Genomic DNA, 20,570 nt, shown 5'->3' on the forward strand with positions numbered 1-20,570 from the left:
TTACGTTTATGCTTTTTTTCTCCTTTAAATTTAATTTGCAAATTTTCTTTGTTTTGAATTTTCCCTTGGGATTTAAAAGTGCTTTGCCCTTTGATTTGTTATTAATATTCTGTTGGTGCCTTGGAGCATTTTGTACCGTGGATACACCTCTTTCCCATGGCTAAGGAGCCATATACGTCCCTAAACTAAACATACACAGGCAGCATTCAACAGGACACAAAGAAATGGACAGGCTGTAGATCCAAGAAGTTATGTGTGCACTAACAACGTATTTCCAGCAAGCCTGGATTGAGACCAGAATGGACAAATAAGTATTTCATCTTCTCACTGAAGTATTTCCACCCAACTATCTTTCTTACCCAACTTTCTTCAAATTTCCAGTCAGAACTAATACATTTCCCTTGCTCATGCTTTTTCAGACAATGCAACAATCAGACCACATGATCCTTCTTTTCTTATTTGGTATCTTCCCCACTGCTCTACATTATTCCTTGTCTAAGAAACCGTAGACTTTTAAGGTGCAACTGCTGATCGATGCTTGAAGGAGAGGAGTAAAATGGAGGAAGTTAGCCCGTTAATTCAGCTTATTTATTCTTGACTTTGCTTATCAAAGTAGATTCAGGTTTGGTGGTGTCTGTAGCTTATTCAGTTTTGGAGTTCTTCTTTAGGAAGAAAAACATGAAATAATTATAAAATTATTTTGAAAAGTAGGTACATATTTAGATTGAAAAAAGAATCTCAAAAGATTATAAATTTATTTAAAAAGCTGACAAATACCACCAACATCATAAAATCCTTAAAAATAACAATACATCTATGAATTGCCTATCACACTTCTATAATACTTTTTCCTACATCTTTATTTGCGTATAATTTGATTATCTCTTCCCATGACAATAATTTTGTAATATTTTCTGTAGAGAGAATAGAAAGATAATTCAATCTTTCTATTTGTTTAAAATTTTCAACAAATATTTTAAAAAATCTATTATGTGCTTGGCATCATGAAATACAAATATGAGTTTATAGTTTGGTGAGTTCTGAGTTCTTGATGACTTACTTTAAATTATGATTTGTTGGCATTTTCAACATTCTTTCAACATGCATCTTTCAAATGCATTTATGTTTCATGGTAGAATTCTACAGGTATAATTCAAAGCATCATTCTGTCATAAAGGCAACAAAGTACACATATTAACCATCAAATATAAATACAAAATAATTTCATATAAAATATGTTTTAGTACTAAGGGAATGATCACTGTGGAATAAACTTATATTAAAAAAAAGTTTTGAAGTTGTCTTGCTACAGCACAGAGCTGAGAAAACATTTGAGAATGATCAGCCCTGCCAAGGGGCAAGAAAGTACTAAACATTCTGATGGACCAAGAGGCCTGAAGTAAAGTTGTGAAGGCCTCATGGGGGCATTACCACTGGAGGTAGTGGTAAAGTTCAAGGGTGTCAGTGTGATGGATGTCAGCACCAAGGCATGAAACCAGACCAATCCTATCTCAGTGGGGACTGACATAACATTCAAAGACAAGATGGGCTTCGTCCACTGCAATGGAACTCAATGGGGCCTAAGGAGAATTGTTGGAATGCTTTCTATATAACAGGAGATGTTTCAGGTACTTTCTTGAATTAGGACATTTAAATCCTCACTGTCCTTTAAGGCTGTTCAGTTTTTATCCACCGTCTTACAGCATGGTAAATAAGGCATCAGAGGACAAGCAGCTGACCCAAGATTGCATAGTTGGTAAATGGAAGAACAAGGCTTTTCACTCAGGTAACTCTTAACCACTGTAGTAGGTTGCCACTGTGCTAGATATTTCTCCTTCTCTGCTGAGAATTTGCAGAAGCTTCTCACTGTACCCATGTTTCTCAATTTCAAGGATGAAATTTTGATCTTCAAATTGACTAAATATTTATCTGAAAGAGATTGAATTTCACTGAGACTCTTCCAAAAAACCCAGCTTTATTGATATATAATTAACATATACATTTCACCCATTTAAAGTGTACAATTTTTAAAGTGTTTTTTCTGTATATTTTCAGAGATGTGTAACCATCACCACAATCAATTTTAGAACAAGTCCATTACTCCCAAAAGAAACACCCTGCCCATTAGCAGTCACTCCCCATTTGCCCCTAACTTCCCTAGCCCTAGGTAGTCATTAACCTATTTTCTGTCACTACAAATTTGCCTTTGCTGGACATTTCTTATAAATGGAATCATGCAATATATGTTTTGTTACTGACTTCTTTCACTTAATGTAATGTTTTCAAGATTCATCCATGTTGTAGCCATATTACCAGTATTTCATTCCTTTTTATTGTCAAATAATATTCTACTGTGTGGAATTACCACTTCAAAAAAAAAATCCATTCATCAGTTAATGGATATTTCAGTTGATCCTGCCTTTTGACTATCATGGATAATGTTGCAGTGAACATTTGTCCGCAACACTTTGTGTGAACATGTGTTTTGTTTCTTTTGGGTATATATAAAAGAGACTTGTAATCTAGAAATTTCTACTCACAGCCTATATTTCCGTATTGTCCACTCTCTCTTTCTCATTCCTTGCAAAAAGTTTCTTTTTCCAGAATCCTATTGATATCAATGTCTCCAAAGTTATGAAATTCTTCTACCTTACAAATATATTTATTTTATAAGTTATAAATTTACTCAACAATCATACAACAAAATGTATTTTATTTATTCCAGTTTTGTACTAGTCACTATATTGAATGCTGGAGATACAAGATAAGCTAAAGGATGTCCTGCTTTTAAGGAATTTATATCTAGCTGGGGAGATGGAGAAGGATAGATACAAACATAGACAATTAGAATATTATTAATATGTGTTATAACAGAGACAACCAGCGGGTACCTTGAGTGTCCAGAGTAGGGGTGCTTATTCTGTGAGAGTCAAGGAAGGCATCACAGAATGTGTGATGCTACTGGGGTTCTCCTGAGTAATATAAGAGGGCATGAAGATTGAAGGGCATTCTAGGCAGAAAGGGTAGCATCTGCAAATGTCCTGGGGCAGGAAGAGCATGAAACACTAAAAGCAAGAACTGTGGTGTAGATTGACTCAGGTAGGGTGGAGGAGTGATGGCAGGTGATGTGCGAAACCAGGCAGCAGTGAAATTACAAAGGATGCCGATGCCTTTCTAAGGATTTAAACTTATTTTGTAAGTAATGTGGCTCCGTTGAAAGATTTTAAACTGGAGGATTAGTTATTTCTAGAACACTTAGAACAACATGAACTTAAAAAAGTGAATCTTATAAAGAATTCCTGAACCATATTTACTATCATATTTTATGACAGAGTGCTTGACAGTTAGACAGGCCAGGATTGGTGGTTGAAAGAACTTACCTGTGTAGGAAGGTTTTGCCCAGGCATTATTGTTTTGCTGGTATTCCCCAATGAGTGTGGTTCACATCTAAATATAGAACACTTTGACTGCTATTTTGTTCTTGTAGGGAATCATTCTGCCTTATGAAGTTCAGGACCTCACCACTGCCTTTTCAAAGTTTTGATATGTTCTGCATTAAGCTCTATAATACCACACAGAAATTTTAAAATCGCCCACTGAACTTCTTTGAAGATCTGTTTCAGCTTCCCTGAACACCTTCTTGTTTGTTTAGTTATGCTGTCAGTGCTTCTGTCAAACAAGGAATCCCTGGATGGCCTCAAGCCCTTTTGGGGCAAAGCTTTATCTTGATGTAGCACCTATTCACTGGATCTTGCCAGTTTTCACTCATCTATGTGCATGTTTAAAAAAGAGAGAGAGGAAGAAATTAAGAAAGAAAAAAAATGAAAGAAAAAAAGAAAGAAAAGAACAAAATGAATAATACACGAAGATAGGGGAAGTCCCATAGAGGAGGGTAAGAATATCATTAGGTCAGACAGAGGGTTATGTAACTAATTTAGAAGGTCAGTAGGAAAATTAAGTCACCTGTTTGTAGTTTTACAGATATTTGGCAATAATAAAGATGAATAGATGTACATTATTAATGTATAATCATAATCACAGAACTGCAAAGGACCCCAAAAGGATTCTCTACCTACGTATGTCATTTTACATTTTGGACTATAGGCCATACTTTCCTAGGCATTTAATTAGAAAACTCTAGACTTTTCTCATATGCTGTGTCTACTGTCACAATTACAATGATTCTCCCTCTCTTCCAACTCTTCCTTTCTTAACGAGTAAGAGCAATTCCTTTATTTCTTTTTAAGAAGTATGGAGTACAGAAGTCACCATAATGTATTTTCCAAAATTCCTATGAGTATTTAAGTAGCTGCCAAAGCAGTGTTGTTTCAGCAACAATAGAAAATTCTAAATTTCAGTCTAAATTGATTGGTTTAGAATAGAAAACAGAAAACAAACTGCACTCTGGGGAATATTGATATATTACCAAATGAATTCTAACCCAGATATATCAAAGTTCTTAGTTTTTATATATATCTTTAAAATTGGACACTAAGAGGGTATAAAGGAAACATTTGAAAACTGTATGATATATATAGTCCCTTATTCCATATCAAAGATAGGCTTGAATATACCAAGGATTTTTCCCCCATTTTTCTTTTTATTTAGTTTTTTATAGAGGTATAACTTATGTACTGTAAGGTGCAGATATCTTAAATATACAGCACAATAAAATTTTACATATGTATAAAACCTCCCTTGCTGTTTTTCAGTGCTGTGTATTTTCCTACTAAATGGATATGTCACATTTCATTAATCTAGTCTACTGTTGAAAAACATTTGGTTTGTTTACATTTTGGGGCTATTATGAATAAAATTGTTATAAACATTCTTGTACACAAGCACTGATTTTTGTTGAGTCTGTACTTAGATGGGGCATTTCTGGATCACAGGCATACAAATGTTTAGTATTTGGCAATGCTGCCGAAAGTTTTTCAAAGTGGTTATACCAATTTGCACATGCACTAGCTATGAGACTTCCAACTGCTCCACATCCTCGCCAATCCTTACTATTGTTAGTGCTTTTAATTTTAGTCATTCTGGTAGGGGTACACCCATTATGATTTTATTTGCATTTTTTGATGATGGATGACGTTGAGGATGCTCAATGCCCATTACAGATATTATTTTTTTGTGAAGTGCCTCTTTGGGACTTCTACTCATTTTTAAATTGTTGGGGTTTTGGGGGGGTGCATAGGCTTCTTTGTATATTCTAGATATGAGTTCTTTGTGAGATATATTTACTGCAAGTATTTTCTCCTAGGCTGCAACTTGCCTTTTTACTTTCTGAATGTTGTCTTTTGATGAACAGAAGTTCTTAATTTTAATAAAGTTCACTTTATGAATCTTTTCTTTTATGGTTAGTGCTTTCTGTGCCCTGATTAAAAATCTTTGCCCCCCTTCGTGCTCTAAAGATATTCTCTTATTTTTTTTTTTTTTTGGTTGTGATGAAACAACTTATTGACAAGACTATCTTCTTCCTTTCTAAACTGCAGTGGTATCTCAGTTGTAAATTGGGTGATCACACAGGTGACGATTTCTTTCTTCACAGTGTTTCAATAGTATGTCTATCCTTTTGTCAGTATCACACTGTTGTACTCACTATGGCATTAAAGCAAGTCTTAGTGATAGTGTAAGTCCTCCAACTTGATTCCTTTCTGAGATTGTCTTGGCTATTCTAGGATCTTTGCAGCTCCATTTTTATTACAGAATCTGTCAATTTCCACCAAAAAACTTGTAGGATTTGACTAGGATAATATCAAATATAGATTAACTTGGGAGGAATTGACATGTCTTCCATTTAACATAATAATAGTGACTCTTCCAATCCATGGACATTGTATATTTCTCCATTTAATGTTATTTTCTTTATTTTTCTCAGCAATGTTTTCTAGTTTCAGTTTAAGGCTTACCCATTTTTCCTATATTCATCCTAGGTATTTGATATTTTTTATGCTAATATAGCTAATTTATTTTTAATTTTTATTTTCCTACTGTTTGTTCTTATTATATATAAGTGCAGTTTTGTGGGTATTGATGGTGCTAAACAACTTATTAATTTTAATAGTTTAATTATATATATTTACCTTGATATTAAAAAATATATTATTCACAATAGAATAAAAATATTATGGAATAATTAGAATTAAATCTTCAAAAGTTGTGCAAACAAGTCATTGAAAACTAGAAAGCATTATTGAAAGAAATTAGACATATGATGTGCATGTGTTGAAATACTGCATGTTTAAAATGTCAATTTTCCCCAAATTGATTTATAGATTCAACAAAATATTAGAGTCCCAGACAGAATATTTGTAGTAATTGATAACCTCATTTTAAAATTCATATGGAAATGCCAGGGACCTAAAATAGCTAAGAGAATTTTGAAAAAGAAGATGAAATTTGGAGGATTAACATTACCTGATTTTAAGATTTTTGAAGCTACAATAATCATGACAGCATGGTATTGGTGTCAAGCTAGATCAAAAGATCAGTAGATCAATGGAACATAATGGAGAGTCTAGAAATAGACCACACATATATGAACAACAGATTTTTGATAAATATGCAGATGTAATTCAGTGGAGAAAGGACCTTCTTTTCAACAATGGTGCTGGAACCATTGAAAATACATATAAAAAACCAATCTTTGATTCAAACCTTACATTATATACAAAAATCAACTGAAAACAGATCATAAATCTAAATGTAGAACCTAACACTATAACACTTATTTAAAAATAGGAGAAATTTTTTGTAACCTTGGGTTAAGCAAAGGTTTCTTATGTATGAAATCAATAGCACAATCCATTATTAAAAAAAATTGACAAATTGAACTTCATCAAAACTAACTTCTTCTATTTGAAAGACACTATTAAGAGAATGAAAAGGCCAGTTACAAATTAAAAGAGGTATGTCCAAATTATATATCAGACAAAGAAATTGTATCCAGAATATAAAAAGAACTCTCCAAAGTAAAATTAAAATTGACATTAAAAATTGAAAAAAGATTCAAACAGACACTTTACCAAAGAGGATACAGAAATGTCAAATACATATAACATCTTTAGACCATACCAACTGCTGGCAAGGTTGTGAAGAAAATGGAACTATGTTGCTGGTGGGAATGTAAAATATTGCAACCACTTCGGAAAAAGTTTGGCAGTTTCTCAAAAAACTAAAGATAACATCATATTGATAATCCAACCATTCTGCTCCTAGGTATTGACCCAGGATAAATAAGTTTATGTCCATACAAAGAGTTGTACATGATTCAAGCACCTACATGGATAAATCTCAAAATTACTATGCTGACTGAATGAAGCCAGAGAAGAAAATAATACATATGATTTCCTCTATATAAAATTTTATAAAATACAAACTATATCTATAGCGACAGAAAGGTGATCAGTTTTTGCCTAAGGCCAGGGTGAGGAGGCAGTGAGGTGCAGGAGGGAGAGATAATAAAGATACTTGAGGAAATTTTGCAAATCTGGATAAGTTCATTATCTCGGTTGGGTTGATGGTTTCGCTGGTGAATATATACGTCAAAGCTCATCAAATTGTATACTTTAAATATGTGCAGTTTATTCCTTGTCAATGATTCTTCAATAAAGATGTTAAAAACTTTATAAGGTAGTTATGCTACTTTCACTTATAATTTTTTTAAAAAATTGATATTAAAACGAATTATTTGTATAGTTGTTTGTGGTATTTGTTAAATATCTCATAGCAAGATATTATATCTATCTTTTCAAATTCATTAATTTGTTTAGCAAACATTCAAAGTGCCAGACATTAGGGTGCTAGAGAAACAATCATAAAGCTTTCCAATTAGTGGGGTAGAGAACTAGAATTTACTGAGTACTGAAGGAGTGCAGAGCATGTCACCCTAAAATATGCTTTGGTATATTGATTATTTTGAATTGAAGTAACTTGAGAAACATCAAGAAGGGCTCTCAGGCCTTTTCCTTTCCACCTAAAAGCAGGTCATAAAATTTCCTATGAGAAAACTGTCCTTCCTATACCAGAAGAGAGATTAAGATACCATCCTTATCAACAGAAACTAGGAATTGATGCTGAAATGGGTTTGTACAAACTTACTGAAACATCCCTTATCTTCCACTAGTTTTGCTGCCCCTCCCTTGCCCCCAGAATAATTTTCCTAGTCACAATTTACAACCCATAGCCCAAACCTTTGTCTTGTCTGTGTGAAATCCTTCCACAAGGATAATTATTCACAACTCTGTACGTTAGATACTATTACTATCTCCATTTTACAGACAAAGAAACAGGCTACAACATAAACATTACCTAAAAGTGTAAAATAAACACTTAAGCCATATAAAATTAGCAACTATTTTTGTGTAAAATTTTGTCTTGGAGTTACATTGAACAGCAATGATAGTTAAAAACAAACATTTGGTGGTTAGACACATTCACACACATGTGTAAGTTACCATTCAAGCCACTTACAAATATGAGTTGCATTTGTATCATTATTTCTTTCCATTATGGATAATAAAAAGCTAAGTAAGCTTTTATTTCTAGAATTTGATGTATCACCACTTCAAAAATATAAAACTAAAACTAAAGTGTAGTTTCTTCAGTAAAATAAGGAGGTTGATTTTTTACATAGCATCATTCACTTTGTGACCTAAGAAATGACGCTTAATAATAGGTTATAGATTTATTCATTAACAACATTCATCACCATTTAAGGCCAGTATCTAAGAAGCTATATTTAATAATCTTAGCATGTTACTGTGTTGAATGAATGTTCCCTGAATCCTTTATGATCTGATGATAATCATTTACATGGCTAAGGGCAGACAGGTGTTTACTAGAGGTATTAATGCAGGATGGAGCACATACATGAAACCACGAATTACATACACAAATGCATGGTGACCTATTGTAGTCAGGTTCTCAATGAAAATATACCCGTTTATGAAGAGTCTTTTTTTCGCCTTTAATACTTGGACTAATTCTTATACCAAACGTATACAAGTTTGTTAATGCCTATTAGTGCCTAAGTAGGCCGCAAAGATGCAAGTTGGATAAGACAAGGTTCGTGCTCTTATTGAGCACACAGTCAGCTTTCTCACTAGATTATCAGAAACCAAGTTTGGAAAATAATCTGGAACGCCGGCGTAGGTCAAGGATCCCGACTCGAAATATTAAGTCCAAACTAACATATTATAAGCGGTGTAACGGTGTAATTCATCTCCTTCGAACGCCCCGTCAGTCAATTTATCTGTGGGCGCGGCCTCGCCGAAACGCACCCCTCCCGTGAGCATGAGTGCGCATGCGTCCTCAGAGAGGCGAATGAGCCTGAGAGGTTGCCGTACTCAGATAAGACGTCGTGCGTGCGCAGGCGCTCAGCGCTGAGGCCTGCCGGAAGCCAAGATGGCGTGTAGGTGTTTGCCAGGCCGCAGTTGGCGCCTAGTCAGTATCTGAGCTGGTAGTTTGTAAGCGGCTGTGGCGAACGCCCTCTCCGCCGTCATGGCCAGGCATCGGAATGTCCGAGGCTATAACTACGATGAAGGTAGGTGGCAGGGTTATGCCGGGACGTCATTTTCATCGTTCCAGCCGGGATCGCAGCCGGTTGGCACTCACTTCCATATGTTAGTTTCTCGTCAGTGGTGCCAGGCTGGCGTTCAGAGGAGGCTCATTTGGAGAAAATTACAGGCCGCCTGAGCTCCACCGAATGGCGTTGTTTTAAGTCGTGATTTTTGCTTTCTGGGATTGGTTTTATTTAGGGCAGGGGAGGTGCTGCAGGGCCTCATATGGGAAGGACTTTTGAAAAGGTTGGGATCCGGTGATAGTTACTCAACGTAAGCATTATTACCTCTCCCATTGTTTCCCCCCAGGTTGGCTACACACTTTGCTACTTCGAGCTTCTCTCCCCGACCCTCCTTTCAAACAGGCCCATGAAACTTTCTTATTTGTAAAACAAGGATTGACTTAATGCTTACATTCAGCTGTTCTGCTGTAACTGTTAGATTTACAGGGTAAATTTTGTGTGTTTGTTCCTACACACTTAGTGCAGAACTTGGCTTGAATTAGCTGACTAACTTATTTTCTATGCTTTTCAAGTTAAATTGGAAACTTAGGAGATGGTAGAAAAAAATACATATTAAAAAGGCCCAAAGAGTAAGTTGATCAGATGACCTTGAGGTGTGTACTCAGTTCTTGGTTGGTCATGCTGAATATAAATGTACTTTTTGGGAAAAAAAAAGTAGTATTAGAAGAAAGGGGGCTTCTAAAAGGACTTACTGATTTTAAAAGTGAAATAGGGCCTTCCCTGGTGGCTCAGTGGTTGAGAATCTGCCTGCCAATGCAGGGGACACGGGTTCGAGCCCTGGTCTGGGAAGATCCCACATGCCGCGGAGCAACTAGGCCCGTGAGCCACAATTTACTGAGCCTGCGCGTCTGGAGCCTGTGCTCCGCAACAAGAGAGGCCACGACAGTGAGAGGCCCGCGCACCGCGATGAAGAGTGGCCCCCACTTGCCGCAACTAGAGAAAGCCCTCGCACAGAAACAAAGACCCAACACAGCTATAAATAAATAAATAAATAAACCCAAAAAAAGTTAAAAAAAAAAAAAGTTTAAAAGTGAAATAAAAAAATTTGAATGTTGTCCAGGAGTTTAATCTCTATACAGTGGATAATTATAGGCATCACCAAGCATCATACAAACTAAAACTATAAACAAGTATGAAGGAGTGCAAATGAATAAAGATCTATCACTTTGTTGAGTACAGAGCATGCAGTGTGCTTAGTATATTGGTGGTGGTTATTAGCATTCCCAGCAGATTATTCTAGAACATCAGTATGCTCTAATCATAGCGGAGGGCAGCTAACACCCTTTGCTACATTTGAAGGCAGTGATCCAGTTAGCCTGGCACGTGTTAGGTTCCTGGTGGTCACTTCAGAATGGAATTCTTTTTCAGTATTGCAGTGGATGTTAAGTATTGCCTGTGGACCACTGTTACCTGAGAAATGACTTTAGCCTGGGAGATATTTTTGCAAATATGCTGTAAAAGACAGGAATAGGTCTAATTACTACTTATGCATTTCTTTAATAGATATTTATCATGTCCTCAATCAACATTGAGTGCTTGGAGTACTGTTTGGGCTTTGGGGACCAACAGCAAGATGTTTGAGGGAGTTTAAAGAGGGAGATACACAAGTAACAGATGATTATGAAGTGCTATGGGAGCTACTTAAGTGAGAACAGCTGTTCAGAACGAGTCAGAGGAGTTTAAGCAGAACTCGTTCGTGAAGGAAGGCATCCTGAAGGAGAGGTGCTTGGCTTGAGGGAGTGAGTGCTAAGTACCTTCTCACCTTAGCCACCCCAGATCAGGTTTTCAGATTTCTTTGGCACAATTGATGACATCATAACCAAGCTGTTCCTATAGCATCGGAGGTTCATCCCCTTTTCTTGCTTGTGAAAGTTCTACTTATTTTAAGTGTCCAGTTTATTCTTTTCTCAGTTAAGCTTTCCGTTCTCTCAGATAATAATTTAAAAATTCTCAAAAGTAATATAACTTCATTACAGAGATTTTTGTGCTCCAAAATCTATTGGTTCCTTTCCTTAACTCTCATTTTGTTCTTCTCTGTAATATGGGTAGTACTTTACAAGACTGCCTCACCTACTAATTAATAAAAGTCCCAGGAAGGCAAAGCCCATACTTTATTTTTATATTTACTCCATTAGCCGGTACAATGCTTTATGTGCAGTAAATACTCCAAAATATTGTTGAGGAAAAGAACCGCTTTACAAAAATCCCAGGAAAGAATTCTCTTTATCTTCTGATACTGTAACACTTTTAGGGTTCATTTCAGTACTGAGAAACTGACCCACTATAAAAAATTCTTGTTGTCTTTAATATCCAAATATGTATTTTTTGTGAATGGCTTCTCATTTATTTGCTAATAATTTTTTATTAAGTCGGGATTGTGATCTAATAATTTATTGAATGTGTAAAAATTTACACATTTTTATCCAATAGTAGCATTTATGTAATTTTTCTTTGCCATAAATATTTGGTCTCAGCCTTTGAACATGCTGTTCCTGCTGCTGCTACATGAATACCCTCAGAAATTAGCTAACTATCCTTTGGAATTGGTTTAAAATATGATATTCCTGGGGATCTTTCCCTAGCCACCCCACTCCCAATTCTGTTTTTGTTGTTCCTATGTGTGTTCCCAGATCATTCTGTATTCTTATGTCTCAAACACTTGTAATATCGTTTTGTAATTGCTCGTTTTCTCGTCTGTCTTCCCTTGTTAGATTTTAGGTTTGTAGAGATCTGGGAATGTGCCTGCCACTCAGTCTTGTACCCCAAATGTCTCTGATAGCCCCTGGCATAGTGTTAGTATTTGTTGAATGAATAAATACACTTATGTAAACATGTTTATGTTCTTTGTGGGTTTTTAGTTATAGATTGATTCATTAATTTATAATAAAACAAGTGTTAATTTATGCCAAGCATGTGTCAGGTAGTTGTCTAGACAGTCTTGCCCTGAAGGAGCTTACAGTCCATGGAGTGAACCAGGTATGGTGCTTTGAAGACATTCAGTTAGAGGAGTGTGCTAGAGAATAAAAGTGGCAGGCAGGGCTTGCTGCTTTACCCGGAGTGCTCAGGGAAGACTTCTGAAATAGATGACATTTGAGCTGGAACCTTAACTAGGAGAAGGAAACAGCCGCAGGAAAATCTGGGCAAAGAGCATATTCTAGTCAGTACGAAAAAAGACCAATTAGCTAGAGCAGAGGGGAGTTTAGGATAAGCTGGGTTTTGTGCATTACCTAGCTTTACGTGAAGAAAAACTGCCTTCATGGTCTGATTGTATACCCTGCGCTAGTCAGTTGTATGGAAAATAAATGTTTTGGTTAGAGCAGGCATCTGGTGAAAAAATGGATGGAAGGCTTATTTCAGATTTTTGTCAATACTGAAAGGACAATTCAAGTACATGGTGTATGGGATTATTCTTTGATCACATGAAGTGAAAACTTGGAAAAACTTCTTAAAACTCAATTAGCTTAAAAATCTAAAAACATGTATGTCTTTATAAATATAGAAAGTCTGTAAATACCTACTTCGGGTAAAATTTTTAGAATTTTTTTTGAAAAGTGGACATTCTAAGTGGACATTCTAAGGTGAACAATTTAATTAATTTAATTTAATTTATTTTGGAGAGAATTCAGATGTTTCCTCATTAATAACTAAGAATATAAAAAGAACTTGTAAGTGAATTTATCTCTTGTATTTTTATTTTAGATTTTGAAGATGATGATCTCTATGGCCAGTCTGTAGAGGATGATTATTGTATTTCACCATCAACAGGTGAATTTTTGAAAATAATTTGATTTTCATTATTTGGGTATTTAAAAATGTTAAGTAAATGTTATTGTCATTCTAGGACAAGCATGTTCCAGGAGACTGTAATATTATGTACCATTTAGAAGGATAATTGTATGTGAACTTTAAAGGTATATAAAATAATTTCTTTACTTACGAATAGAATTTAAAATTTTGATTCCATCATTTGACTTTAAACAATTTGAAGAAAACTCTGAAAACTATGGTTTTCCAATATTCTTTGCAGCATGCAATTAATCTGAATTGACTAAAATGGTAATTTAGTCAATAATGAAAATCTAAAACTTCTGAAGGCAGACAGCAGTTAATTTTATATTCCCAGGAAAATCTTGAATATTAGAAACACTGAAGTGTTATGCATAGACTTCCCTTCATACAGTACTTTATCTACTGTAAATAAACCAAATACATGTAATTCAAACTTCTGATGGAACTGCAAAGTGATTTAGAGTTCAAATTCCTGTAGGATTCCACATAAGAGCTGCATCTTCTGTCTCATTTGCTGAAAAATTTCTTCCTTGCAACCATATAACAAAAACATTTCCTATGTTCTTTACAGCAGAGACAGTGTCTTTTTACATATATATGTATATATATTTTAATGTCTTTATTGGAGTATAATTGCTTTACAGTGGTGTGTTAGTTTCTGCTTTACAACATAGTGAATCAGCTATACATATACATATATCCCCATATTTCCTCCCTCTTGTGTGTCTCCCTCCCACCCTCCCTGTCCCACCCCTCTAGGTGGACACAAAGCACCGAGCTGATCTCCCTGTGCTATGTGGCTGCTTCCCACTAGCTACCTGTTTTACATTTGGTAGTGTATATATGTCCATGCCACTCTGACTTCGTCCCAGCTTACCCTTCCCCCTCCCCGTGTCCTCAAGTCCATTCTCTACTTCTGCGTCTTTATTCGTGTCCTGCCCCTAGGTTCTTCAGAACCATTTTTTTTTTTTAGATTTCGTATATATGTGTTAGCATACGGTATTTGTTTTTCTCTTTCTGACTTACTTCACTCTGTATGACAGACTCTAGGTCCATCCACCTCACTACAAATAACTCAATTTCATTTCTTTTTATGGCTGAGTAGTATTCCATTGTATATATGTGCCACATCTTCTTTATCCATTTATCTGTTGATGGACAGTTAGGTTGCTTCCATGTCCTGGCAATTGTAAATAGTGCTGCAATGAACATTGTGGTACATGAGAGACAGTGTCTTTGATCCAGACCTTTTTCTCACTAATTTCCCTAACAATGCGTTTGTCTTCAAATTTTAGCCTACTCTATAAACAGTTGGTTAAAATGCCTTGATAAACTTTACTATGCCATAAAAGCAGGTACAATTACATATAGTTATGTACAGCATAAATATAATTCATCAAACTCATTTTCCACAAGTTGAAAGGTTTAATATCGTAATTAAAATTTCTATCAGTGTGCCTTGTCTTTAATACCTTATAGTCTCCTGAGCTGTTTTGTAAACCTGCCTTATGCCTCCTCTTAGTCTCTGAAGACCAAATATGTCCCTTCTGACTTTTTAGAATTTCTTTTTCTTTATAAAGGCGTAGGTGCTCTAGAAGTTGTCATAGCACCTCTACTCTTCCTGTCATCTTTTTTTCCTGTTACTTATTACTCTGTAAAACATCTAGCTCTTTATGTGTACTTTAATCATTTAGCCTAACTAATCAGAGCCTTTCTTCTCTTCCTTTAATGTTACACTGTTATCAGTCACGATTTTATTAGGAGATAGAAATTGCACCAGTTGTTTTGCCAGAGAGATTTTAATGTAAAAAGTTGTTAACTAGGTATTAGAGACAAAAAATGCAAACCAAAATATCAGGGAGGTAGTAACTTTAGGAAGCATTTATCATCTCTAGTTCCTATGGGAACCAATGGACAAGGTTGAAGCCAACCTTTAGAACCTGGTGGGGGGCTCCTTTGAGCTGGGACCTAGATGTGTAACAAGAGGGTTCTGCTTTGTTGCTTTGCCATTGAAGTTCAGAGGAGGGACTGTGGAGCTGGGACTGAGACCTGAGGAGGGGATGCTCTGTGGCTGGGACTGGTGTCTCTGAAGGGACACTGTGAAGCTGGGCTTCAGCCTTTTGAAGAGGGAATTCTAGTGGGCTGTCTGGTCATGGTTGAAGCTGGTTCTGGGAGTTTTGGAAAAACTGCAAACTGATATAAATTGCAGTTACTGGAACAAATGATTTCTGCAAGATGAAGTGTTGCTGGGGTGATGGTGACCAGATAAGAAACAAAAAGGAAAGGAGCATGTGTGTTCCTCTTCCAGCCTTCCAGTCTCCTTTTAGCATCTCCCTGTTGGCTGATCCTAAAAGGGAGCCAGCTGTCATAGAAGAAATGTGCTTTGCAGACTTCAACCCCAGCGTCACAGAGCAGAGTAAAGAGACTGGGTTAGAAGCTGAGAGGCGGCTTAATCAGCATTCCTTTAAAGCTTCTTCTTCAGTGATTCAAAAAGACCATATTTTGTAGGGATTAGGGATAAAAGAAATTTCAGTTTTTCCAAGGAACCTCCCAGGCACTTGTCATTTGCAGTGTGTTAAAAAAAACTCTATGGATTAACCTTTTGGGGCGCCTACAGTTCATTATCATCAGTTGACTAGGTGACAAAGTAATATCTGGTAGCACTAACTAGTATTACAAGTGAAGTAAAGATCATGGCATGTTCATGAAACTGAGAAGGTGATGTGGGTGTGATAATTAGATTTGAGTTTTAAAAAAAAATCGCATATAGCAGAGACTGGATTGACAGTGGTACATAAGTGGATGTAGATAGAGTAGTTAGGAGACTATTATACTAATCTAGAGGAGATGAGGATATTTCAGGACTGTGTTCTCAAAATGTGGTCCATGTATCATTTGCATTACTTGAGAATTTGTTCGAAAAGTAATTCTGGGCCCCACGCCATAGTCAGAAGCTCTGAGGGTGGGACACAGCTACTGATTTGAGAACCATTTGTTTAGGACAGGGGTGACAGCAGGGGATTTGCAAATAGATTCAAGAGATAATTATCTACCTTATCTATCTATAAGGTCTACTTGGAAGTTGGTTGACTATGGCTTGCACAAGGAAACCTTCATAGGGAGAGGGACTACTGAAAGACATCTTAATATTGCAGATTAATGCATTCATTTATCTAGGCTTGTCTAAATAAATCATGCTTAATCTTGAGTAATGAGCTAACACTACACAAGGTCAGGCATTCTGAAGGTGTTTTTCTGAGATTTGCTTTTATGGCCTACCTTTCTTGAGGTCATAGTTTATCCCTTGTCTCTCACAGCCCTTGATATGTGTCTTGTCTGTGGTTCATATTCAGGACAGTCTGACTCTTTGAGAGTTACCTTTGTATACTCCAGGAAGTCAACCGACTATCAAAGAAGGAGATAGTTAAATGGTTTTGACTTTCTTCTGTGGCAAACTGGTATTTTTAACAAAAGCATGTAGTTTTGGATTTTTAAATTTTCCAAAACATGTATAAAGTAGTAGTAATATCAGATCAGACACTTTTCCTCTTTAGTGGTATATTTTTCCAAGCAATTTTCAATTAAAAAATGGTTTTAGAAGGATACTTTCTGTTCTTAAAGAAGCAGCTAATGTCATCGAAGAGATGATTGAATTCATGGTCTAATGAATTCTGGTAATTGAATGACTTTATCAATTAATAAGAGTTTCTCTAAATTTTATTATGTATTTTTTTTAACTCTACTAAGCACAGTTTTCTTGATGGAAAGGTGATTTCTAAATGTTATAGCTTTTTTTTTTTTCTTTAGAAAGATTGACTTTGATGCTGAATATTGAACATACATTAGGGAGCTGGTGATAGCAGAAAGAGCCTATAAATAAAACTTTGAACAGTTATAAATCTTGTTTCAACTAATATAATTAGAAGTGGTAAAAGATAAACTGAAGCATATTAACATTTTTAAGAGTTTATTTGAGCAGACATCAGTTTGAATCAGGTAGCTCCAAACTGGAAGTGGTTAGGAGCACTCCACCAACAGGAGCTGGGGCAAGGTTTTTATAGAGAAGACATGAAGCAAAGCAAGGGAATTATTTGGTTGGCTACAGCTTAACCCATTACATTATTTGGGGGGGAGTAGTTGGCTTTCTGTGATTGGTTGTTCTTAATCCTGAGGCCTTTGCAGGAATTGACTCTGGATTGGTTTTCCCTTTGCAACCAAGGCATTAGAGCCACTTCAGTCTCATGGCCTCCTTGTATGATTAATTTAACAGTAGTTAACCTTATTCAGTCCATTCCATGTTAATTTATTGAACATCAATTAACACGTAAGGAAGCTTGTTAAAAGTTCCCTTCAAATGACAGTATGGTGGGTAAAGAAGTAGTTCTGCCTGAAGGAGTCTGGAAAGGCTTTCTGGAACGAGGTGGGATTGGGACTGGTAAATTTGGGAGTAAGAATGGCATCCTAGAGAGGAAACAGCAGTGCTTGAGCAGTGGCCTCTAAGTGAGGCGTGTTTGGGAAGACTCACATGATTAATGCAGTTGCAGCACAAAGAGGGCTCAGAAAGGAAATAGCCAAATTGTGGAAGACGGTTTTTAATTTTAGGTGTGTAGTTTTAGCTTATTGAAGGTTTTTGAGTTAAGGGGGTCATGTTTTAGGAAAGTTAACTGATGACAGTATACAAAGTGGACTACATCTGGGACAGATGAAAGGGGAGACTTGTAGGCTCTTTCCTACCTTCCCTGATGATACCAATCAGCTGGGAGTAATTGTAAAAATAGAGATTCCCTGCCCCATTCCAACACCACTTAACCAGAATCTCCAGGGGAAGAAGCCCAGAAAGCTGTATCTTTAACGAGTGCCTCATATGATTTTTATTTTAAGATGTTTAGGAAGCAATATTAGGCAATTGCAGGAGTCAGGTTTTGAATTCTCTGAATTTTTATGTTTATCAAAATGCTTTAAATTATAAAAGTCACTATGGGTGTCCAATTTTTCAGAAAGCATTTCTGTCAAAGTTTGTGATTAAATTTTTAGAAAAGAAGAGCATTTTATATTTAACCTTTTCTCTCCATTGCTTTTCTCTCACTCTTTTTTTTATCATATTTGTTGCCTTTTGGCTCTCATTTCAACTTCAGAGATCTGGATGCTTCTTTTTTCCCCAGCAGCTATTTTCCCTGGGGAATTTTCCTACCCACCGTCCCTCTGCACTCCCGGGCAAATCCAGCCATCATTTACTTCTTTTTTTTTTTTAATTTTTTTTTTTTTTTTGGGCTGCGTTTGGTCTTCGTTGCTGCACGGGCTTTCTCTAGTTGCAGCGAGCGGGGGCTACTCTTTGTTGCGGTGCGCAGTCTTCTCATTGCGATGGCTTCTCTTGTTGCGGAGCATGGGCTCTAGGCCCCCAGGCTTCAGTAGTTGCAGCACGCGGGCTCAGTAGTTGTGGCTCACGGGCTCTAGCGCGCAGGCTCAGTAGTTGTGGCTCACAGGCTTAGTTGCTCCACGGCATGTGGGATCTTCCCAGACCAGGGCTTGAACCCACGTCCTCTGCATTGGCAGGAGGATTCTCAACCACTGCGCCACCAGGGAAGTCCCATCATTTACTTCTAAAACAATGGCCACAGTTTCTGAGTTCGATCTGTGTGTGGGAGGGGGTAGGAAAAGCCCCTAGGAAGAATAGCTCCTTGGGGGTAGAGTAGAAGTCTGGGTTTTGATAACTTCCTTTTTCCCTGTCAATATTTCCTAAGTGAAAATTGTTCACGGACGTATCTGATTTCTTCTCTCACTTAATTTTTGATTTGTCTTAGGTTTTTCCTCACAGTTCAGAGCTATGAGAGAAAGTTGGGGAAAGTATATTAGTTAGTTTTAGGCTAAACTGAATAGTTGATTACAGCCAGGAAAGTAGTTTGAAAATCATCAGGCACAAAATGGCCTGGTTTACATTTTTTAATGCTACCACATTTTATTGTATCTAAAATGCCATGGATTGTAAGACATATTGTTATTTTATGTACCACTTAAAAAAAAAATCAGCTGTCAGTCTAAGTATTACATAATACTAAGATGCCATTTGACTGTAAGACATCCCTCATTCTGAGATTTTTAACGTATGAAAAAAGTGGTCATCTTAGAAAATCTGTGAAACAGGATATTTTTCCTGCTGTTTAACCATGTTGACTTTGTAATGGCAGTATTGTATTTTACTTGCACAAGAGGGAGGTAAAATAGTGATATATATATAGCATAATATGTACATTTTTGAAAAACCTTGTGGTCTTTAAAATTGTATACTAAAAAATAACAAAACCTCTGGGAAAAAAATAGGATCATGACAGACCACTCAGCCCGTAAAGTATCAATACTAGTAAAACCAATAATCATCTAATAAAAATGCTTGCACATTTGGAAAGTTACGTTAACTTCCTAATAAAGATATATTCCAGTATATATGGGACTTTACATTTAACAAAAAGGTGAAAGATTGATAGAGGTGTAAGGAAGAGTTGAAACTAATGAGTAATGTTGCAAAGGCAAAATACTCACAGGTCTTAGAGAGCCAAGCGGTAAGCATGCACAAAACAGGACACATGGCCAAATGGAGCCAAGAGGAAGAATGTGGGGCTACCTGGCATTAAAGTACAATTCCAATTACAGTATAATGTTCTATGGTTGGTGTTATTGAACTTTGTATTTGTATTACGAAGTGTTGGGGGGAAAATCTCATAAACCAAAGCAACTTGAATGTTACCATCATCATTCCCCTGTTGACCATTTGGTATAAACTAATTTGTGTTAAGGAAACATGCATTATAGCAGAATAGATTGAATTCTCTCAACTGCTCTTTATTTCTCTTATTCTGTTCTCCTTGTTCAGGATGTCTTCCACCTCTTCTTCAGTTTTTCTGATGTTCTTGCCTTCTTTATTATAACTGCTCTAGTCTTCAGTGATTACTTAATCTTCCGTGCTTCTGTAGCACTTGTCATCTGTACTACTCATTTGGCTTTTAAAGTATGTCATTACCTTTTCTTTTTTTGCCTTTCCTGCTAATCTGTAAGGCCATCATTGATTTATACTATAAATAAATAGCACTTACGCCATGACCTTCTGAGTATAGGTGTTACCCTTAAGTCATAGTATTTTCTATTGTCTATATATGTGTTATCTATACATTTTGAATGCAGTTAGAGATTCCCTTTCATG

The 20,570-nt window shown here is 36.2% G+C and overlaps 1 protein-coding gene across 4 annotated transcripts in view; it reads left to right on the forward strand.

Annotated features, from left to right (window-relative positions):
- The first annotated feature begins 9,396 nt into the window (after nt 1-9,396).
- HBS1L (HBS1 like translational GTPase) overlaps nt 9,397-20,570 on the forward strand; it is an 84,051-nt gene continuing 72,877 nt past the window's right edge. For all 4 annotated transcript variants that reach the window (XM_061206847.1, XM_061206844.1, XM_061206845.1 and 1 more), the window contains exons 1-2: nt 9,397-9,547; nt 13,286-13,351. In XM_061206847.1, the coding sequence (XP_061062830.1) occupies nt 9,505-9,547; nt 13,286-13,351 (109 nt within the window). In that variant the 5' untranslated portion in view covers nt 9,397-9,504. The remainder of the gene's footprint in view (nt 9,548-13,285; nt 13,352-20,570) is intronic.

This window comes from Eubalaena glacialis, chromosome 12 (genome assembly GCF_028564815.1).
Source record: "Eubalaena glacialis isolate mEubGla1 chromosome 12, mEubGla1.1.hap2.+ XY, whole genome shotgun sequence".
Classification (NCBI taxonomy): domain Eukaryota; kingdom Metazoa; phylum Chordata; class Mammalia; order Artiodactyla; family Balaenidae; genus Eubalaena; species Eubalaena glacialis.